Here is a 23858-nt window from a genome sequence, read left to right on the forward strand (position 1 = left end):
CACTACAAAACTGTGCTTTCTTTGTTCATAACTGCAGCCAGTTAGAATATAAAACAGCTCCAACCCTTTTATGTTATTGCAAGTAAAAGTCATGTGACCTGAATTTCAAACAGGTGATGTAGAGGTTGTTGTCTTAGTTTTACCTGTTCTTCATCCTCACCTCCGACCTCTGAACCCCTCCCCTCTTATTTGTCTCTCTCCTCGTGTTTTCTTCCCCCTCTTGGCCCGTCCGCCTCCCTCGCTCTCTCTCACAATGCCCGTATTTGGGCAAAGGGGAGCCAGAACGATGAACTCTCTTTGTACCGAGTAAGCCATCAGACTGCATTCTTTTTCCTCTCTTCTCTTCCTATCTCCACTTCTGTCACCACGTTTCATAAACAGGACAAGAAGGGTTGGAAAAGGGGGTAGTATGAGAAGAAAATGTATTAAAAATAAAAAAGCCCAGCATGTTTTTGTCGCTCAGACAGAAATGCCGACTCAGTTTTCTGCCTTAAACCATGTTTCTCTCCTTTTGTTCTGTCTTCTTGTCTCCCCAGCCGGTGGGGTTTGTCAGCTTTGACAGTCGATCAGAGGCGGAGGCTGCCAAGAATGCCTTGAACGTAAGTGTCATGCCCTCCTCTGCGCTCCTCTCCAGCTGCACCAGCTCCTATCTGGTGAAGGCTTCGGGATCTCTCAGCCGGAATGCATCTGACATCAGGCGAGCGCAGACGTTGCTCCGCAGTTTTCCGTCCTACGCGAGGAGCTTTAAAAACTATGTTGAAGCTTTTTTTTGTCGGGATCCTGCAAGGTCAGGAGAAAATTAGCTCCCCTTCCTCGCGTAAACAGAAAATATTGATCTACGGTTTAATTTAAATCTGCGGCTCAGTTTAAAGCCTCGATGAGGCGGACTCCAATAAAAAACAGAGGAGATTATCCAGCTTTGATGAGTCGGGAACGAACAGCAGCTCTCGCACCCTCACTTTCCCATCAGTTGCTGTTGAGCTCTTCATCATTTGTGGAGATCATCCTAAAGCTTGTTCTACAACAGAGCCCTCCAATATCTTTCTTTACTTTTTAAGTTTGATGCAAACAAAACCAACAATCTAAGACAAAACATCTAAACCATTTATCAAACAAGAGGGTGTTACAACATCCCATAAATACACATGGCACGAATTCATACAATAAATAGAAAAGGACGAACACAGGAAGGAAAATCCTTTCTTATATGTCTACAATCCTTTATATACTTGTATTAAGTTATTCATTGAAGTTTTTGTCCTAACCGCCCATACGAGTGAAAAATGGGCAAACGTTCACCACATTTTTTAGATTGGTGAACCCATAAAATGAAAATGCACTTTTTTTTTCTATACAACATTTAAGGGTAAAGTACGAATTTTCCCCTTTTTTCAACTTCCTCAAACACTCCGCATGGAGCCCATTAGTGCTATTCAAAGTATAAATGTTAGTTCAACGTGCACTCTTGGGTCTAATCTGAATTCTTCCACCATGGCTTCTCCCTACCCCTACATTTAACCCTTCAAACGGAAATAGTGTTTTCAAATTCTGACCTTACTCCCATTCGATGACATCATCAATAGTCGCCAGTTAGCTGCGTTAAAGGAAGAGCAGCTAGCACTCATAAATACATAGCATAGGTTTTATAAATTTATAACGTACATTTCTATTCAGAGCACACCCAGGCAAAGGAATGTGCTTCTCCTGCGCGGCATATCGCGACTTTGTTTACCCTCGTGATAAAAGGCCCTGCATCCTTCTCTGTGAGGGTTAGCACTTAAAAGAACTATTTCGGACAACCCTACCCCTTCAAATGCCCCTACAGTTGAAGGGTAGGCAGAAGCCGTAGGGAAAGAATTTGGATTCAGCCTTGGTATTTTAGGCACGGTCAAGAATGCTCTAAACACAAGTTTCAATTCATTTCATAATACACTTACCCCATGTACGACAATGGAACATACCATTTTTATGAGGTCCCTTGATTTGTGCGCACGAGCCTCAGCCTCCATATGAGAGCGCGTGACTAAAAACTTGAAATATTTATTCACTCTGCTCTCAGTAAAAATGTCTAACTCCACATTAAGGGAAGTGGTCGTTTTTTTTCTTTGTTACCAATAATTGTTTTTTGTGTATTTTCCAATTTTTCTATCGATTGGTGGTTGAATAATTCTCCCTTGACCTTTTTGGACGTCAAAATGTATCGATAAAACATCACCAACAACAGTAAAAAAAATAGAAATGGATCCAACAACAATATATATATATTGTATGTATATATATATATGTATATGTATTTGTGTGTGTAGTCTCAAATACAAAAGGGGTTTATACAAATATACTCCTCATGTGTCCAAAGACTAAAACCCCCTATTGTAATAGTAAAATCAAGAGTGACCTTTAGCTTTTATCTGTTTGCTCAGCTGTTTGAATAAAAAAATAAAACATGTCTAAAGCAAAGTGGGAGAAGAAGACATCCTGTTATAGACCAACACTTCAGAAGAACCACAAAATCAATAAAAAAGGATGTGATTTGAGAAGTCCTCTGCATCCCTGGGGGGGTCAGATGAAGCTTTCTGTTGGCAAACTGGTGGAAAAGCAGAATTGGCTTTTATTTCAAGCACCGCGAAAAGACAACAGAACTGCACAACAGTCTTCACCAAGGCGATCCGCGACGAAGAGGCCAAGAAACACTTGAGCGTGGATATTCAATACAGTTCAAACAGCAGGGGGCTCGGGCCTCATTATATCCGCGTACCATCTTCTACCTCTGCGAGGCTCGGCCGGCAGAAGCTGTGAGCGCACCGAGCCACAGCAATCCCACTTAAATCCCCCTCGCCTTTCATGAGAAGAGTCTTCCCCCCGCTTGGTTCAGCTCGGCAGGAACGGCTCAACAAGCCCACCCCCGCCTCTTCTTTTTACTTTTATTTATTTATTTCTGCAGACAACATCAGACTGTTTTCCCTCCTGACCGATTTGACCCGTTTGCTGCTAAAGGGTCTCTCCTAAACCACCAAATGACTCTTAATTTGAAGGCGTTTCCAGTCCCTGCTAATTATTTGCCATTTTCTCACCAACCCAAAATATTTTTCAGGATGTTGAATTGTGAAAGAAAATGATCTCTACAATCATCTGAAGAATTAGTCTAAATTTAAGATGAAACGCTACCAAACAGGAGTTATTTTGGTTCCATTCAAGTGCTTTTGTTGTAAATGTCGTCAGGTTTGTGTCATCAGGTGACACATCTCCATTTCCACCAAACACACAGCAGGCTGCGACGGAGCAGCAGCAGCGGCGGCTAATTTTATCACGAGATCCTGAAGGATGAAAAGCATCCAAAGTGACAGGCCACCTCCCCTCCTCTGGATATTTTAACAACAGAAGAAGTGAAGACGTGGTGTAATTTGGTCCTCTCGATCGCTTCAACCAACAGAAGACAGAAAACCTGTCACTTTCTCCCCATGATCTATCAAATCAACACTTGACAGCTGAGCAGAAGCAGACACTCGGTCAGGCTTTGGTCTGAAACTGAGCTAATTCGGAACATCTTTAGTGGTGAGAAGCATTCTGACCCAATAAAATAACCCCCAAAAAATAGAAGTAGCAAAAACCAGCCATAAATCAAACTAAATTAACTATCAAAAATGGAAAAATAAATTAATTGAGAATATTTTATGAAAAAAACATCAGTATATTCGTCTAAAAACAACACATTCTCACTCCCAACTCGTCATATGTGGATGTATTTCCTGGGCCCCCTCCGCGCCACTTTTTGACGTTTTGGGTGTCCCCAACTCGTCTTTATTTGGACGTGCTGGCTGTTCCCAACCCCCGGATCGAGGGCCCCTCTCCACCAAAGAAACTTTCCAATCATGTCTTTTTTGTTTGGCTTTTCTTAGCTTTTAGCTTCTAACTCAGCTTGTGGTTCGAGCAAGCAGCACTACTCGCCAAGACAGGTGGATGTGCTGAACACAATTTGGTAGTTTTCTAAAACTTCCTTCAGTACAAGAAAATACAAAAGTAGAAAGAATCAAAGTTGGTATATGCATTTGTTTTGTGTGTGACCCTGCACCAGGCGGTCCCCGGGGCGGTACAGGTCTGCTTCTTGGGGGTTGGGGACCCCTTATTAGCGAATGCCTTTTTCCCTATCTGGGTCCTGGTACCAAGCGATCCTTGGACCTGTACTAACTAAATTATTTCTTTCCTGTCTGCGGCCCTTGGACCCACCCGGGGATTTGGGACCCCTGAATTATTAGAAAGAGGCACCACGTTGAAAAACGACAAGTTGGGGACACCCAAAACATCAAAAAGTGACAGGAAGGGGGCCTAGGAAATACGTCACTTTATGACGAGTTAGGAGTTGTTGCTAAAAATGTCGTCTATAGTTCCCGATGTCTATTGTATCAAACTTTGTACAGTGTTCCCATAGTATATTGTGGTTTAATTTTTGATGTTTTGCATTTTTTTTTTTTCCAAACCAACTTTTAATGTTTTTTTTTTTTTTTTTTTTTTTAACTGTTCTCTACTTCCCGATTGGCTGGTGATCTTGTCATTCAATATCCTCGGTGCCATGTTTCCTGTACATAGATGCTTGACTGATCAGATATTTGTTTTCATTCTTTAATCCTTGACTTATTTTTCTATGAAGATTTAAACTGTAGGAGTTCAAACAAGTGAGAAAAGTGTGAAAATATTCATGTATGTCTGAGAAAAGTGGATAAAATGAATAGCGACGGCTTTTACAACCTTAACATACCTATAATCGTACTTTGGGGGTTTTACCTATAGAGGCCTTTACAATGAACACAATAAACGAGGAAACGGTGTAGACCACATCAAAGGGAGGGAAGGACGACATCAACAGATGTTTTGGAGCAGAAGTGATGTCACCATAACCTCTTTCACTCTATGGCAATCATGTTAGAGTAGCTAATGGACTCGAAGACCCAACCACGTTAAATGAGGGTTCTGGATTGAAACTGTAAACTGTAGACCGAAAAAAAAAAATTTTAGAAAAGCAAAAAAGCTGTTCTCAATTAACATTTTTCATTAGAAAACACTTTTAGGTGTAATGTTTTTTGTTTTTTTTAAATGGCCTATACCATGCTATCAATCAATATGACCATATATTACCTTTGGCACACTAAAGAATGTTTTTTTCTAAATTGAGTTATTTTTGTAATCTATTTTCTTACCCAAAAGTAAGACGACTCAATTTCTGAGGCTCCGCCTTTGACTACTTGTGGGTGTCGCCCATTTTACAACATCATCCTAGAGCTAACCTCTACTGCACATCTGTCCACGAACACAAATAACATTCGAACTTTTGCAAAAATAAATGTTCATATTGTCCATGTAAAATGAAAACCGACAAGGAAAATCAGGGTGTTTGTGTTCACCTGGGGTCCAAGCTAGCAGTGCAGACTCTTCCTGGAAGGGGCTGTTCTCACTTGTCGATGTCACATTGTGAGGACCCGCCAATTTTCGTGGGTATGGAGGAACTGGTGCTTATAGATGCTCAAAGATGCTTGAATTGAGTAGAATACCACTTTGGGGTTGTTTTTCATAAGGAATTAACACTTAAAACCCCCCAAAAATTCGTTTATTTATTTATTTATGTTTTATGGTATTGGCCCTTAAATTGAAGTTTGTTTTTTTTACGATGTGTACTTTTGAGTTTTAAACTTTTTTAAAAAATTTACAATATACAATCTGGTTTTTTTTTCACTTTAAGATGATTGACCCCATAATAGAGGCTATAACGTTTTTATTTCCGCTAGGAACAAATAAAACAAAAACAGATGTTAATTGTTAAATAATTACAAAATTTGCAATAGCTAAAGTTTAGTTTATAATTTACATTGGAGTCTTTTTCCATTCATGACTTGAACTTCCTTCACACCGTTGCCTTTGCTAACCAGTCTTCCCGGTTGCAGGGCGTCCGTTTCGATCCAGAGATTCCCCAAACCTTGCGGCTGGAGTTCGCCAAGGCCAACACCAAAATGGCCAAAAACAAGCTGGTCGGGACTCCCAACCCCCCTCCATCGCAGCAAAGCCCCGGGCCGCAGTTCATTAGCAGAGATCCATGTGAGTACTCCCCCAGCGTTCACCCGCGCGTCCGTTAGCCCGGCTAACTCCGTCTATCTGTGCTGTTGTTTCCTTTGCCTGAAAAAGGCCGGACAGCTGTTTCCTTTGTGTGGAAGTGTAGTTCTTTCTCCTCGTAATTATGACTCCATATAAGTATGAAGAATAGCGTTCTTGCTAACAAGAGTTATTGTTTTCTGTAATGGAAAAGTTTCATTCCACACAAACCTGCTTGACGTATTAACAAGTGTCCAAACATTTCTGCAGTGTTTGCTTGAAACTTCCCACACGCTTTTCTGTGAAAAGACTAAGATTAGTTAGTTTTGATAATCATTAACTGTTCCTGTTCATTGTTATGTGTTTTACTCCAAACCTTGTGAGTTTTTGTCACTGAAGCTTTGTGCCTTTTTTCAGGTTAGTTAAACATTTTCTTAGAGTTAAAGATTTTTTTTTTTTTTTTTGCAAGAATCAGCCACTGATAGTTAAACATAGACCAGCTGTGGTTATACATTCTTCCTGAATGACCAAACTGTTCTTATCTCAGATCTTTTCTTTGCCAGAGAAGGGGTGGTACTTGGTGCCTCAGAGGGAAATGGAAGGAAGCGGTTAATGAAACCATGACGTAATCACCAGGAGAGAAATTGCTGTCATTTCCTGTTAAGACATGTTTAAATCCGATTTTTTTTTTTTTTTTGTCTGATCATGCTTGGATAAACAGTCACCGGGAGACATGGAGAGCACAGGAAATCCTCCTTTAAAAATCTACGACTTATCTGATGTTTTCTCCAATAAGTTGTCGTGATTTTCTGCGTTCTGACGTGTGCACTTGCCTTGTACCACTTAGCACCACCTTCTTCACTCCAGCACTTTTTGTTATCACCATCACTTCGCACTTATCTGGTAAATCAGCACGTCTGAGGTGGTTTCCTCTGAATCTTTTGATCCACGTCAGAAATTAATTTCTTCGGTAGTTCGTGGGTATGAAACCACACGTGGACTCTTCAGCTCAAAAACAAGGGTTTCCAATCGCTTGCAAGTGAACTTTGGTTTGGTTCACTACAGTATGACAACAAACACAAAGAACATAAGTGAGCTAAAGAGAGCCACAAAAGTGACATAAAAATTGCAGATTTTCAGGGAAATATTTGGCCTACAGTGCAAATCAGAAGAAATAAAAACAACATAAAAACTGGAGTATCTACGATAAGTACTGAAGGTGTCAAAGTACAGTTGCTTATCAGTAAATGATCAGAGGATGAGCAGGACTAGCTTGTTATTCCTTCCTGGTTAGGGATGACTTTAGTTAAGACTATTTAAGCAGTTGTTTGAACTTCATAATATTTCTATTTTTTCTCCTAGTATCCCAACGTGAAAAAACAACTCAGTATTTTTTTTTTAAGTAAAATTTCAGGTTTTTTTTATATTTTACGAAGTCCTCATCTTCCATTTCTAAATTTTGACACCAACCAGAAAGTAGTAAAGGTTGCAGTTCCTAAAAGGGCCACTAGAGGCTGGTTTCAAAAGGCAATAAAATTGTATTGGCTACTAACTTAAGAACTCTACACCAAAAATAAATCTATTTATTTGGATTAGATACAATCTTTCAATGTTTCTCTCTTATTCCATGATAAACTAGTCACTTTTTGATTTAAAAACATGTCCTTTCTTTTTGTTGGAATGTGGTTGGACCCAGAGATTTCCTTTTTACTTTGTCCCGCCCACTTGGCTATTTTTGTCATGTTGTTGGTTTTGGGCGGAGCAATGAGCCCATCCCACTTCAGGCTTCATTTATCAGATTATACCCCCAGAGATTGTATGTTTGGACTAGGATGTAGCCAAGTTCGTTAAAAAAAAGAAAAAATTTGACTATATATGAGAACTGGACAGAGTGACTCCTCCCCTCCAGCGTTCCAAACAAGAAGTACTCTCTGACTCCAAGAATTCAAAATCCCATAGAAATTAAACTGCTATTACTCAGTCATTTTATGTGTCAGAATAACCTGTCCGATACTTAAAAAAAAATACTTTTTATGTATTGTAAGTTTTCAAGTTATAAACTGACCAATCAGATGGTTTAATAAAAGTAGGTGGTGCCTGCTAGCCCCCATGTTTGAACGTTTGACCGATTGTTCGCAGCCAAAATAAGCCATTTTCTGTGAGTGACCTCACACTCACTCGGTCCAGTTCTCAGATACAGTCAATGATTTTTAGCCATCTTAAGCTAGGTTGTCTTACCGGAATCCTTTCAATTAATAAGCTATTTCTTTTTCTTCTAACAAATGCTAGTGGTATTAATCTGATAATATAAAGCAACTTTCACCCATCGATATGATCGTAAGCTGAGGGTCAGACATGCGTTAGCATCTCTCGTTCTTTAGGCGTCGGGAAAGACAAACGCGTCCTGCCAACGGAATCCTCTGCTCATCAAAATACCAAAACCCAATAAGAGGAATCAACTTCAGATATCTAGCTGCTCCCCACCACCGTGCACCTCCCCCTATCACTGCCACCTCCCTCCCTGTATCTCTCTGTCCGCTCACCTACCACCCTCCTCACTTCACTCCTCCTCTTCTTCCTTCCACAGATGAGCTCACAGTGCCTGCTCTATATCCCAGCAGCCCAGACGTGTGGGCATCATACCCGCTGTACCCGGCTGAGCTGTCGCCGGCCCTCCCACCCGCTTTCACCTACCCCTCCTCGCTCCACGCTCAGGTAACCTCCTGACCCCCCACCCTCCAAAATGTCCACTATTGCACAAGTTGAGCCTATAAATCACCTCAGAGCACATCCATCACCCAGTCACTTCTCTGTCACCAGAAATCTGTTTTCTGTTGTTCCAGAAGAACTATTAGGATGGGGGTTTGTTTGTTTTTCCTTAAGGTTAAAAAGATTTATTTTTATAACTCTGCCTACAGTGATAACGATTATTAATTCAGTGATATCATACTAAAGAATGCAGCTCTTGCAAAAAAAAGAGTGTAAAAGCAAGATCTCCAATGCTGGAAGGCTTTTGTGCTGGTAAAGTTTAAAATTAGCAGCTGCGGCTTTAAGGCTTCGAACTGTGATTTAACATTCTCCTGTATGAAATGAAGCGGTTAATCCTGCAGTTGGAGTTTAGGAGTTTGATCACAGGTTGTTTCTTTGCGGGTGTCGAATTTCTCTTTGATGTTTCCTTTTTTTAACAGGAGCTCCAGCTGAAATCCAGCATTTTCCGAAATTTTTAGATGCAAAATTCAAACCAAAACTTTTAAAATTACAAATACCATTTCATACTATAATATTTAAAATTTATTTTTCTTTTTTATGCAAAGTTGTAAAATAAATACAAAAATAATTTGAGGGTCTCCCATTGATATCCTGAAATGTTCCTGAAACTATTGGATGCTTTTGTTTTTATAACATCGGAAGCCTATATTGATTCCTCTTGCTGCATTTTCTGAATTAAATGTGAAAGCGTAACATGTAAAATATCATAAAATGTAAAAAAAAAAAAAAGTGTGAGTTGATAGTGATGAATGAATATACTATGGCTGTATTTATTCTTAGGTTAACCACATTTTTAAAACATTTTCACCTAAATTCTTACGTTTTTTGTTAAATGTTACATATTTAGATAGTTTATACATTATTACTGGATGTGTATAACTACTGGGAATAGTGATTTGCACATGAAAATCTCCAAAGATGTCAGATTTAGTAGTATTTTTCTTAATTGGTGTCAGGGATTTACATCCCGGATAAGCCCCCAAAATAGGCTACATTCTAAACTGAGGGGTAAAGTATAACAAAATAAAAGCCAGTGTATTACGAATAAAAATAAAAGGAAAATATCTGGTTGATTCTGACTTTACACAAATCTAAGACACATTTTAAATGAAAAGACTATTTTTCCTTAATATATTAACACAGTTGTTTTATTTGACAACACAAGCAACAAGAAGAAGTTCCCTGTCACAGGAAAGATGGACTGCAGCCGGATGCAGCAGGTGTTTAGATCGGCTCCTTGTCCTATTCTATGGCTTGATGGCAATTAGTGCAAGAGCTGCACCTGTCCACACCCCTCTATTTATAACACACACATGCAGTTCACTGAAAAACATACAAATATTCCACATCAAAGCATTTCTGTCCGAGTGTAGTTTGATTTAAAATCATGTGAATTATGTTATAGACAACTCCATGGTTTTTCTGAACATGATGCATTGCTGTTTTTTTTACTTCCACTACGGTTGGTTATTTCTGGGTTAAATAACTAAATTAAATCACATAAAATGAATATCTATGGTTGTAGTAACTACGATGATGCTTACAAGCTTGTTGAGTGTTGACCAACTGTGTGATATTCAATAATATCCCCTTGGAAGTCATGTTCATGAAAGGATTTGTGTGTTTAGATTCGTTGGCTGCCGCCTGCAGATGGAACTCCTCAGGGATGGAAGTCCAGGCAGTTCTGCTGAAGTACGTGTGAGTAACAACACCCGGACGTAAAGCAGCCACTACTGCGTAGAAGGAGAGGAGTCTAAGACCACTTTCGTAAATGTTATGACATCTGGTTTTAAACAGACACAAAGTATCCTTAACCTTCCTCTGGGGTTGGTTTTCTGTTACTCTTGCATGTTAGTGGGTCGATTTCGACACATATACACCATTTTTTAAAATTTCTTAGTTCTTTGTCTTTTTTTAACCTCATTAGGTTTATAAAATATTGGTTTTGTGTTGGAATTTTGGATCTTCTAACCACCAGACCCTTTAATTTTAGTGATTTTAATTTTAGTAAATTCATCCTTTCATGCTGCTTTTTCACTGAAATGTTTCTGGAAAGCACCGGAAACGATTTAACACTACAAGTTTGGCTACATTTATCAGCGTTAGAAACAAGGTACCTTATTTTCATGTTAAACATTACTGGTTAAACACATTGTTGAAAAAATATTTCCTGAAATACTTAAAAAAAAGCACTATAAAATTTCCTTGGTTAAATGCAACTTGTATATGAGATATACTTGCAAAAAAAATTATTTTACAATTGTATTTGTGTGAAAGTTGATTAATATTCAGACAAAATTTTCTATTGAAAAAAAAAAACAAAACTGTGAAATATCGTCGCTGGTACTGTCTTGTGATAAATCGTGATACTTATCGTATCGTGACGCATGTAGCACGATACGTATCATGTCACCAGACTCTTGCCAATACCTACTTGACACCCAAACTTGAGTCGCGCTTCAGTCTCACATGCAGATACTTCAGAATCAGCCTCAAGGACCTGACACTTGACTTGAGGTTTAAGGTCTTAGACTTGTGTATAATGTTGATTTGTTTATTCTTATTCTTTTCTGTAAAGTGTAAAGTCTGTGAGGTCTGCAAATAAAAGCTCTATTTAAAAATCTTTTAGATTATGAGAGCATAATTAATAAATGCATATTATTGTGTTCACAAGAGCTGTTTATAAAGTAGTTTAATGATCATTTGCTTCTGTAAAATATTCACTTTTACTAGAAATTTTAAGAATTAAGATTTGACTTGAAATTAAAGCTGAAGACTTGAAACTTGAGTCGTCTCTGCAGAATTCAGACTTGACTTGAAGTTGTCACCAAATGCTTCACATTTGACTTGAACATGTCATCAAAGGCTTTACACTTGAATTGGACGAGTCTCCAAAGACTTAAGACTTGACTTGAAATTAAATATAAAGACCTCAGACGTGGACTTGTCACCAAAGACTTTTGATTTGTCTTGGACTTGTCACCAAAAACTCTAGTCTTGAATTGGACCAGTCACCAAAGACTTCAGACTTGACTTGACTTTCAGATTTTACTTGACCTTGTCACCAAGGACTTTAGATGACTTGGACTTGTCACCAAATATTTTAGTCATGAATTGAAATTAAATGCCAAAAATTCAGACTCGACTTGGACTTGTAAAACAGCACTTGTTAGCATCACTGGAATTAACTTATTTTGTCCAGTTTGTTAAAGCAAAATAATCCATCCACATGTCTACATCAACTACATCCCAAGTCGGTCGACAAAAGTTTCCTGGAGCCTACTTCAGTCAATACATCAAAAACAGGGTTGCAGGACTACCTGCATGCCATGTCTTTATTATTCACTCGTGTCACAACAAACCTTGGTGCACTTTCCCTCCCATATCAGTGACCAAATGAACCAATTTCATCAGACGTTTCTCTGTGTACAGGATAGTCTCTCTTCTCCGAGGCTGGCTCATCCACATGGCCTTGTTTCGTTTTTCCAAAAATAAATTATCTAGAGGTTAGCTAACTGAACATCTGTTCTCAGTTTTGCATGCTGGAAATTAGTTTTGTATTCCACCAGTTATATCATGACTTGACAAATGTTGGCTGTACAAGTTTGTTTATTTGAACAGGAACACTTCACAGTTTAAAATAAAAAAAGTCTTTAGTGTAATTGTGTTACATAATAAAGGTCCCTGACAAAAGTCGAGTCGTCTTGGTAAAATAGGCTACCGAAACCCTACGGTTCAACACAAGTTTGGAGGATCATCGGTTTCTAATATTTGACATCTAGTTGCACTTTTTCTTGAAAAGTATCCATCCTGATAATTCCCAAAATAACCGATGATGTTCTATCTCCCAGTTGACTCCCATCCTGCATTCCGGATTCCCCATGAAGCTTAGAGAAGAGAAGGTAGTAGTTGGAATTGAAGGTCAAGAAAGCCTCGTGCACCCTTTGGTCACACTGAACAAAGAGTCAACTTTTTCTTTTCCCTTAAGACAAGTTTCCTTCATGTGGTTTTAGAGTAGATCTCCTTTAACACTCGTTTGACCTGTTTGGGGTGTTTGCAGCTGGAATGTAGGCTAGTACTTTGAAATTTGAGTCCTGGAGTAAGCTTTTTCAGAAATGCTTTCGCTTAAATTCCTGGAGGTACGAAGGTTATTCCAGGTAGAGTTCAAATTTAGTTTGGTCTTCAAAGGTCGATGGGAAAGGTGCCACCAAATTGGCTTTTAGTTAGATGGAACCTTTATAAGAATACCCTGCACCACAGTGAAGAGAAGAAGAGGATCTTAAGCCATCAATCAAATCACTGTTAGTCATCATCTCTGCCCTCACCTGCTAAATTACAAAGAACTGTCAATCGTGACCAAAATAGCAAGGTGAAACGTAGTTGTACTGGATTTTTCAGTTGTTGTTGAAAGGGTAGACTAACCCTCAGAGCTCAGGTAGAGTTCTTTTGTCTGTTAGATGCTAAAAACAAGCGTAAAGCCTGATCTCTGCTGCAGACCAACAGGACAGGCTTGAGTGACTTGCAAGTGAACTCTAGTGTGTTTTAACCACAGTGTGAATGCACATGTTTGCCATATTCATACGATAATGTGCATGAAATGGTGCAGGGAGAGTTGGTGTTTACCAGTTAAAGGAGTAGCAAGACCAGTCGAGTTTCTTGTTCAGTCTTCTGTTGGTTTTTTCTAGTAAGTTGTAACTGGATACTTCCTAAAGCAAATCAGTAAAGATTTTTCCACATTACTCACTCAACCAAACCAAGTGGCCACACTACTTTGAAAGAGCACACAAACAGAGCATCTCTACAGAAGGTTCTCAATAATATGGAGGTTGTTCCTGTCTGTACGGTATAGTGGAAGACAACTCTCCTTATTGTGAGACGACACTGGTTTGAATCCTGGTTCTACTCATGCATGTGTAGCTTTTCTCTGGGTACTGGCTTCCTACCACAGTTAAAAGGCAAGCTGCATAGGTTAGTTGGTGTTGGTGTGTGTGAGTACGTAGCCCTGCCATGGACTAGTGACCTTTCCAGGATGGAGTTAGTGTGACGTCACCTATAGAAAATGGCTCAAATGAAATGGTCAATTCAGTTGCAGTTTTTTCATATTACACACACTACCATGTTGGAGCCAGATGACGTCAGCAAACATTTGGCCAAAGAGTTGGTTTGAGTCAATAGACAGTTTATAAGAACTGGACACAACAAGTGTTGAGGTCCCCCACAGGAAATATATTACCTCCAGCCCTCACAAAATCAGGCCAGAGTGTCTGCCGTCATTTCTGAGACGTCTACCTTCATATTGCAACCGCTTGCCCCCCGTCAACAGCGATTAGTCCAAGTTGGTCTGAGTTACGTTTTTAGAGGAACTACTGAGTCATGAGTGAGCTTCTTCCAGCTTGTTCGAAGTCCAATTATTAGCTGGGATTGGCTCCAGAAACTCCAAAAGAACAAAGCAGGTTTGGAAGATGAATCCATGAAGGTGCTACTTAAGATTTTTATTTTGAAGGGTCTACAAGCCGTTTTATTTTTGGCTACAGTTTGGACTTAAGATTCCCTGAAGTGTTTTTATCTATGCTAGTATAGGAGAGGCTTCCAGAAGGAGCTGGAGACAGGAAGGATAATTGTTCCTGCTGCATCCCAATAACATCAACAAACAAGTCAGGAAAATAAACAGCTGGATGACCGGAAATGTTCTCTTCAACTGTCAAGTTAAAAACAGGGTTTAGAAGTGGAAGTGTTTTGTTTTTTTAACTCTGCATTCCTTCGACGAGACCCCCACGTTGGCAGACGGACCCCCTGAAGGCAGCACTTCAACCACTAAATGTGTTTAAATTACAAACCCTTAATGCGACTCTAAAGGCATCTGAACTGGGAAAGTTTCATTTTAGCGTACGCCATTACTTAATAGTAATTTTTATTTCCAACACAAGCTCCTAAAACATGAACATTCCTTCTGACAAGTTTATTTCATGGATGTTTCAAGCTAACCGTTAGCTGCTATTCGAAAGAAGTATGGAGATTAAGGAAAGGTTGAGATTTTCCTATTTATTTGTGGTTTTAGGGTGAAAGAATACATTGTAATCCTGTGCAAACTATTTTTCTAGGTTATTATGCCAAAGAAAACAATTGCTCACGCAGATGACTGCCTGCATAAAAGGGGAGTTTGTGCTCGCAGTTCCCCAACTGCCTTAATAAACACTGATTATTGCACATATTTGAAGGCGTCTGTCGTGTTTTTCAAACCCCGTCAGGATGAAATACACTTTCCAATTTCAAAAAACTCTTATTTTCCACTATTTCTACAAAGCACACATTGGAGAATTATAAAAAAAATAAAAAGGGACTGGAGAAAAGATGTTATGAAAAAGGCTGTAAATGTTGGGAGCGCCCTAAAAGGACGGAGATACCTAGGTGCTGCTGGGAAACGAGTCTTTATTAGAAAAACGATCATTGAGAGACTTTTATTTTCTCGGCTTCCAAGTTCACCCGTTAGCGATAGCCTCCCGTGTTGCCTCTCTGAACGCTGTTGTGCTTTTGCAGAAAAACAAAGCAAAGCAAATCCCTTGCTAGCCTTTGTTTGTGTGTGTGCATGTGGCGCCAGCTACACTGTCACCCTCCCTCCACCGTCTCAGGACAGGAAGAGACACGCTCCCGGAGCTCTTGGGGGAGTCGACGGGAGCCTGAAAATCTTAAATTCATCAAGCTGTTGATTGGTGCGAGTCCTCGGCGCTCCCTGACGCTGCATCTTTGCTCATGTTATCACGTTTACAAGGGGAAAGGGAGGGGGGCAAAGAGGAGTTGGAGTGACTTTTTAGGGATTTAACCTCCGTCTGGGGGGTAAAAGAGGAAGCGAGTTAAAGAAGGGAGGGGTTTAGAGGAAATAATTGCCCCTATCAAACCGGGAGGAAGTTATTTGGCCGGTCAGACTGCCCCTGTGGATATTAACCTCGTAATAAAAGAACAATTTCCCAACATCCGGCTTGCTTTGGGAAGAGGGTTGAAGTGAAGACATTCAGCCAGACGCCTGTCACCATTAAAAAAAAAACAAACTGTCTGCAGTCTTCAGAAAAAGTCTTTTCAAAATAAAGGCTTCACACTGAGGCTTGCACCAAAAAACTGGTTGAAACAATTGGTTTTACATAGGGGAAATATATGGAAAAATGAAGTAACAAACCCCATTTAAATGAGCTGCAAGCCCTTTTTGGTTTTTTCCTCGGAAAACTAAAGACCTCCCAAAGCGCTTCTCTATGGAATTCATGTTCTTTTGGGAATTACTCTACTAGAGCAGAACTGCTATTCCACTGGAAGGTTTATAACACTTTAAGCAAACTTTCCACTGCCGTCAAAACATTCAAAAATGTAGTTTTAGAACAATTTCTTTTCCTTTAAAACCCTAAATCTGAAGGGTGCAGATGTTAATCTTCCTCCGAAGAAGATGCAGTAGACCTCACGGCTTTATTTGTGTTTGTTTGCCAAAAAATCCTTTATTTGTGTGTCCCTTAAGCTAACATGTCACAGTTGTTTGTTGTGTTGTTGTGGTACCTATTTGTTTAAAACTGTTGGTCAAACAAATATAGCTTGGGAAAAACACAAAAAAGAGGGTGAGTTTGGATGTGAATCGTTGGATCGTCGTTCCGAGAGTGGGAGTTTAGTTTCTCACAGACTACAGCTTTGTGGTCGTTAGCTTAGCATTTCTTGAACTGGACCGCTTGTGCTCTTAGTTTCAGCTCTTTTAAAGCTATTTTTAAGTAAATATCTTGTTAAATAACGTGATTTATAAAGGATTTTTCAGCTATTTTTAGGCTGCACCCACATCATGTTTTTATCCGCCTGAAGACATAGCTCTTGGCTAGCTTTAGCTGAACCAAAACCTTTTTAAGTAAAGATGCGTCCACAACGAGAGCTGGAAAAAGTGGTTAGTCATCAGACGAAAGTCTGAAAATTTAAATGAAAAAACTAAAGGCTATTGAATGTGCAAATCAAAATATATTTTATTGAGTTACCGGGATTTTTTTAAATTTGCCGTTTGACCACTAAAACGTGCGTTTTCCCACCCAATAGTTCTTTGGTCTTAAGTAAAAGTTGTTCCATTGCAGCAAATTATCCTAAAGTCGATTCTTTGAGAACGTGCTTTACAAAAGCAAACTACTTTTAATTAAATTGCCTTTAAGGACCTTTTTATTAGACAGTCCGCTTCAGTTGGCAGCTACGAAAACTCACCTGAACTCTGGTCCACCTTAAATCAAAGGTCAGATAATAAAAGTGTAACAGTGCTTCATAATGTCAAACGTGAAAGCCAGGATCATTAGTTCAGACGGAAATGAAGCACTTCTAAAAGTCCACAAGGCTAAATCAGGGTCAGACAGACAGAGGTCAATCACAAGTATGGGATCATCCAAGTAGAGACTAGAGTTGTCAGAGCCCAGGCGAGGGTCAGGGCAGGCAGCAAGCAAACAGAGATAAAGCAGGATCAGAAACAGAAGATCAGGTCCAGGTCGAAACGCTCAGTAATGCTGGCAGGGTGGCACAAACAATACTTCGCACTAACTGAGACTCTGCAGTTCTTAAGTTTCCAAATGAGAAACAGATGAGGAGCATCCAGGAACTGTGCACTGGGGTTTCTGGGAGATGTAGTGCGGTCAGTACTCTGGAGATGGCTCCCGTCAGTGACCAAAGGGAGAGACAGAGTGCTGACTATTGACAGCTAGCATGGATATGGCCACAAGACCGCTAGTAGCTGCTATGGACTTCTTACTGGCACTTGTGTATCACATCTGTAAGAGGCCAGTACTTAAACCTTACTAGCAACAAGAGTGTCACTGAATAAGACAGCATTAGCGTACGTCATTAGCCACTCCTCTCTCTGGCCCGGAAAACCCAAAAACCCACGTCACTGATGGCAACATTGTTCTATAGCCCTCACCTCCCTTTTAAGACATAAACTTCTTGGGTTTTATTCTTGAAAGTTTCACCTCTTATTCATTCGAGTGTTGGCAGGCTTAATATTATCTGTCATTCATGCTCTAAATCAGAGCCACTGTAGACGCTCAGGCAGCCTAATGGTGGACTTTTATGCCCAGTGAACAGCAGAGAAAGGTAATACGGATTTTCCATCTGAGAAGGCCTAGTGCGGGGGGTGATGGGTGCGAACCCCCTGATCATATACGCTCGTTTTTGACCTCCAGAGAGCGCAAGTTTGAGATTTTTGGCCGATAGACCGACAAAAACCTCCTGTCTGATGTCAGATTGGAGGAAGGCCGACGCCCAGCTGGGGTCCCTCCTAATAAGAGAGAGGGACCCCCTGCTGATGGACACACAAGCAGAGACAGAGGGTAGCGTCTGTGTGACATTGGAGCGAGATGCAGCTGCCTCCATCACCACCACCCAGGTGCAGCCGCCAAAGCTGCCATGTGAGGAACAGAGCCAGGGCCTAAAGGCTTTTCCCACATGAAAGGGATCGCTTTCATGGCTGTACGGCACAGGTAGATTTCTTCTTACCTGCTGAGAGAAAGAACTTACTTCTTTTGCACCTTTTTCTTGTTTAGTTTCTGCACCCTTTCATACCTGCTTTGTTTTTTTCTCACTAAATATCACATTTTTGCGAATATCTTAAAAGGTCTATTTGTTATGATAGTACTTTTATCCAAAAACCTTTAAAAAGTCAACAACTTAAAGGTAAAACAATTCTCAATTTAGCATTTTTTTAAAGTCAACTAGTGGGAACAAACAGGAATATTTCCTAGGTCGCCTCTAACATTCTCAACCGAGTCCCGTGTGTCTTTGTGGCGTCGCGGCTCCAGTTACTGGATGTAACACATTAAGCCGGGAATCGGTAAACTCGCTCCTGATCCGCCCCGACGTGTTCAATGATCAACCGCATCTGTAACCTGGGCGTCTCAGCCAGAACAAACTGTGATGTGGAAGCATGCGTCGCATCAGTTTAGCCGAGCGGCTGCGCCGCATCGATTCCCTCACGCCTGCTTGAACGTGCAATGGGGCATCCGCTAGGTCAATGAGCACCCCTGAAAAAAAGGCTTAACTCTCTAGAGTCGTGGGGGGGTAAAGGGTCTTCGTTCCTTCCTACAGTCTGTATTTCTTGTTTGTTTTGTTTTATTGTTTATTGTTCCGAAGGACCCCCCCGTCCCCCTTTCCTCCTGAGCTCCAGTTACCCGTCTCAGGTCTATTTTTGGAGCTACATCTGGCGAGGGGGTTGGAGGTTTGACCTTTTCCCTTCGGTCTGCTGGTGTCTGTGCTCGTGGGAGATGCGGGTGTTTGGGAGAAGAGGGTCCTGCTAGGTTTATGACTACTTAAGTTAAGAAAATAGTTTTAAAAGGGAGGCGACGGCTGTTAACGATCAACAAAAGTTCAGTTCTTCCTGGAAATGCGTTTTTTTTTTTCTTTCATTTCCAAGTAGGAATGTTTGAAGAGTGCGGAGGAGTTTTTGAGAAAAACTCTTGACATTCGTTACATAATTTTCAAACTTGACCTGGAGACACAATAACAGGAATCCTGTCTGACTATTGAGGACTATAAAAGTGTTTGGAAGTATTTAGATGCTACTGTTTCGTTATAGAGTTCCGTCCTAAAAAATAACCTACATTAGACGAAATCCTTAAAGTAGTCAACTTTATTTTCATACACTTCTCCAACAGACATGAACATTTTTATGCTTTTTTTCTCTTGTTTAAACTCAAAAGTCTAATATTAATCCTTTAGCCCCAAAGCTTTAGCTGCTACGATTGTAACTCTTCAACGGTTTATGCAAGTATCTAATTTCAACAGATTCTGAAAGTTGATTAAAGCAGCTTTGAACTGATATGCAACACTTTACAGTAGTGAGGTGCAAAAAACGTAAATCAGCTGACTCTGTCACGGAGAATATTACGTTTTTTATGCATGTTGTGACAATACTTTACATTGCTAAGTCGCTTATTTCCATGAGAATCTGCTGAATCATGTTATGTTAAAGATTTAGCCGAATAAAAACAAATATTTAGTCGCAATCAAAGATTTATTTATATATTTTTTTAAATAAACACATTTTGTACGGAAAACACAGATGAGATTAATTGACAAGGGTCTGTAGTCACTTAGGATGTAAAACACAATGCAGTGTAAACTAATAATAGTTACGTTAAAAATTGCTGTTAAAAAAAACTGTGAAAACAGCAATACTACAAAAAGTGAACCGCAAAATACCTTTTCGTTTTTGGAGTTGATCCTTAGTTTACATGGGGGGTGGGTCTTTGAGCCCATTGACTACCAGGATATGATTGACATTGTGTGTCAGAAGTCATGGTGACATCATCTCTGCTCCAGAACAGTGTCTGTTGCTGGCGCTTCCTGTGATGCTCCCCCACTGGAGCATATTTTTTGCTCTTAAAATCAACAGAAAATGTCAAATTTGTAGCTTTGTGGTTTAATAAAGTTTGAATTGATTCTTCCGTCTCGTCAGGTTCCTGATGTGTGATGGTGGCCGTGGTCGGCTGTGACTGCGTTGCTGATTGCCTCTTGTCCTGATTCAAAAAAACAAAAAAACCCAAATCAGGAGGAACAAGCGACTCCTGCTCCTACAGCAGCGCAAACGTCGGTGAGTTCAATCTATTGATCACAACAGGAGGAGAGTGAAAGGTGCAGATCTCACCTCGCAGCCAAAGCTCCAAACACACACTCCTGAGCCCTGTGGCTACGTAGCGCCCAAACGTAAAAGTGAATTTACGTCAAAAAAAAGTGTGAAAAAGAGAGGACGGAGTCTCACACATCCAGAGACGTTTGCAGAAAACATCCAGCGAGCCATATTGACAGAGTGTCAGGTCTCATCCAGCATAGTTGGGAGGGGTTTTAGCTCACGTTCAAAACAAGCTAATCCAATGTGTGCTTAAAACTGCATTTAAAAATGTATTTAATCAAATTGTTTTAAATTCAAAATGTAAATTTTTAATAATTGTTCTTATATATGGAATAATTCTGGTTGTTCTCATTGATGTTGAGGCGATTTTGAAAGGCTCACGGTGCTCCGTCAAAATGATTGTAAATATGCTAATGCGGCTGACAGTTTTTTTTAACATATTGGAGAGTCTTTATTTGCGGGGGTTAGGGACCGGGGACACCTGCAAATAAGGAGGGAAACCCCCACCCTCTGTCCCCCACCCCCGTGACCAAAGACTGTCTGTTAGTGATCCATACTCTTCAAAAACACTTCTGATCCCGCTTTATAAATATTTAATAAAGAACATTGGAGTATTGCTGAACATAAAGAGTTTTTTTGTTTGTTTTTTCGAATTCAGAACAAAAGACTGAAGCAACAACAGTATATTTTGTGACGCAGAGAAGGAGTGTCAAGAGCATCTGCTTCCTCCTTATGATACCTATTCTTCACAATTATCCTCTTCAATATATCAGGTTTTGAGTCAGCTGATGACATTTCTCCATGGAGAGAGGAGAGGGGGTAGACGACGAAAGTGCGCTCTCCGCTGAGCGGAGATACACTTCAGCAGCTCCTTCAGACGCAAAAATTTCACACAAGCGTCTTGAGTTGTTGGGGTTTTTGTGACGAACCAGAAGAGTCGCGTGACTAAAAATAATATGTAAAACCGCGAATAAAGAAACAAGAATACGCGGGGGAACTCTGTACTAATACTACAGTCAGATATCACAAAATTCGACCTTATTGCTTCTGATTCTGTAAAATTACCATCATGAAGCCCAATGAGGCAACTGGTTTTGTGATATTGGGCTATATAAATAAAATTGCAAGTTTTTCTGCAAATTTGATTGTGTAGCAGGCATTGTATTCGGGAGGTGGCATTTAGATTTTTACACCCCGCATGGTAGCCACAAAGATTTTAAGAAAAAGTTAAAATTTTACGGTGACCGGACGATTTGTCTCTAAAAGTTGCCATGGGTCAGTGGCCCCTCAGGTACATTTTGAGATTGTGCAATGGCGGTTTAGGGATGCCTGCCAACCGGTAGCAGCTCTGATTGGACGAAATACCACCATAACCCAGGGTATATAAAAATAGATTTAAGACCACACTAACAATTTTAAAATAAATCTTAAAAATTCTGCCTATGCCTCCACATCCTGTGGTGGATTTGTATTTTTGACGGTAGCGTACAACGTTTTGTGTTAGCTTTGTCGCAGTAGCATTTGTTTGTGCGATTTAAGCTAGCGGAGAACATACAGAAAGCTGTCAGTAGTCCTGCCCACATCTCTTAGATTAATTTCTAATGAACTCCTATCGCTCTGTAGAAACTACGTCCTAGAAAACCGGTCAAAAACTCCAACTAACCAGCATTTTTTCCTCTTCTTCTTCTTCTTCTTTTGCAGGCAGCAGCAGCCACAAGGGCCCCAGGACAAGCAAGACTCTAACCTCCATCACACATCGAAAAACACCCCCTCCCTTCCCTACTTCCTCCACCTCTTTTTTTTTTTTTTTTAAACTGTTACATACCTAGAATCTACAGGCAGTGCTTTGGCCACACCCCCTTTTAGCCACCATAGGACGCGTGACCCAAGCGCTGCCTCTTAAAATAATTATATGATCAATACTATTCTGTATACCATTCATATTAAGGTTATTATGATTAATAAGTACATGTTAAAGCATGAATTTGCAAAGAAAAGTGAAAAAAAAACAAACAAACAATGCTGTACATTTTTAGATATTTTAAAGAAATACATAAAGGTATTTTTGTAATCAAGACTATGTTGAAATGTTTTGATTGGTTCATGTTGTGCTAAAGTGTGTAACGAACTTCAACTCCGTTTTTTTTGTAGTTTTTTTAAATCGATGAATCACTCAGCCACGTTGACACAGTTGTCCTTTTGCGATTTTTTTTTTTTTTCGGCCTCTGGGTGGCGCCATCTTTATGCAGTTCGGTCAGTCGAGTGATGGCCTGAACCGGCTTATCTTTCTGGAGGAAGCTCTGACAGGAAGAAGCCATCGCTTTGCCCGCGATGGCGTCCGGACCCCCAGAGACGTGCGAACCGCGCAGACTGAACCCTGCTATTATTAGGAACTTTCATTTTGTGGCAGGACTGCAGCGCCGCATCGAGAAACAAAAGACCAAAGGCTTTTTTGTGTTTGTTTTACACTGGAGAGTTATCTAGACTTGTGGAATGATTCCATTTCTGACTGCTTTGTAGTCCTGGCTCTGATTCCTTATGAAGTGTGACATTATTTTTGCTGCATGTTCCTTTTTGGTGTCACTCCAAAGAGTCGCTCTGCATCTCTTTTGTCTATTTTTAAAAGGCCAACATCATCCAACCTGCTTTTATTAAGGTAATGAATTTACATATTAGTCATTTGAGTCTAAAAAAACACTTTTTTAGTAATTTGACGTCCTTTCAAGTTCGCAATAATGACTTTGCTGCGTGACATCTCAACGAAGGATTCTGTTTCTTTGACATCTTGATGCCAAAATTAACATTTTTTTCTCCTCTGCTACAAACGGTTCCTCACCACATGTCACTGGGATGTGACAATCAAACTGAAATGCTGCAAGAGCATCTTTCCTCGAGTCCAGCACAGCACTTAAAGTCCCACTCCGATCATCTTTTCATCTATTTTTAAAGCGTTCCCAATGGTCTTTTCATTTCCATTATGCCTATTTTTTTTTTAAGCTGGAATTACAATACAAACCCTATGTCGCTTTCTAGGATATTGTTTCTTCAGAGCGGCAGCAAAGTCATTTCAACACTTTAATAAAACACTGGATCATAAAGCGCACCATCGATGGTCTATTTTTGAAATTCTCATACAAAATGTGCACCAAACTATGAGGTTCATTATCAACTCCACTCATAGTAACTCTAGTAGTTGGAACCCGCTACATATTACCCTCGTTAGAAGTGCTAGCCACGTTGAACGCTTTAGCCACATTAGAAGTGCTAGCCACATTAGAAGTGCTAGCCACGTTGAACGCTTTAGCCACATTAGAAGTGCTAGCCACATTAGAAGCGTTAGCCCCGTTGGAAGCTTTAGCCACATTAGAAGTGCTAGCCACATTAG

At 40.1% G+C, this 23858-nt stretch overlaps 1 protein-coding gene across 6 annotated transcripts in view; it reads left to right on the forward strand.

Moving 5' to 3' along the window:
- The window catches only part of LOC112156109 (RNA-binding protein with multiple splicing), a 49952-nt gene extending 27404 nt beyond the window's left edge, over window positions 1-22548 (forward strand). The window contains exons 4-8 of one of the 6 annotated variants that reach the window (XR_004949600.1): window positions 537-599; window positions 5934-6084; window positions 10476-10545; window positions 20300-20434; window positions 22175-22548. Coding sequence is in view for 4 of the 6 variants with exons in the window: in XM_024288272.2 (XP_024144040.1) it covers window positions 537-599; window positions 5934-6084; window positions 8666-8793; window positions 10476-10538 (405 nt within the window). In the remaining 2 variants the exon portion in view is untranslated. Of the gene's footprint in view, window positions 1-536; window positions 600-5933; window positions 6085-6625; window positions 7943-8665; window positions 8794-10475; window positions 10546-20299; window positions 20435-22174 lie in introns of those variants that run through there. The other 5 variants (XR_004949601.1, XM_024288272.2, XM_036216611.1 and 2 more) reach the window with 5 other exon arrangements.
- The last annotated feature ends 1310 nt before the right edge of the window (window positions 22549-23858 follow it).

This window comes from Oryzias melastigma, linkage group LG18 (assembly GCF_002922805.2).
Source record: "Oryzias melastigma strain HK-1 linkage group LG18, ASM292280v2, whole genome shotgun sequence".
In the NCBI taxonomy this organism is placed as follows: Eukaryota; Metazoa; Chordata; class Actinopteri; order Beloniformes; family Adrianichthyidae; genus Oryzias; species Oryzias melastigma.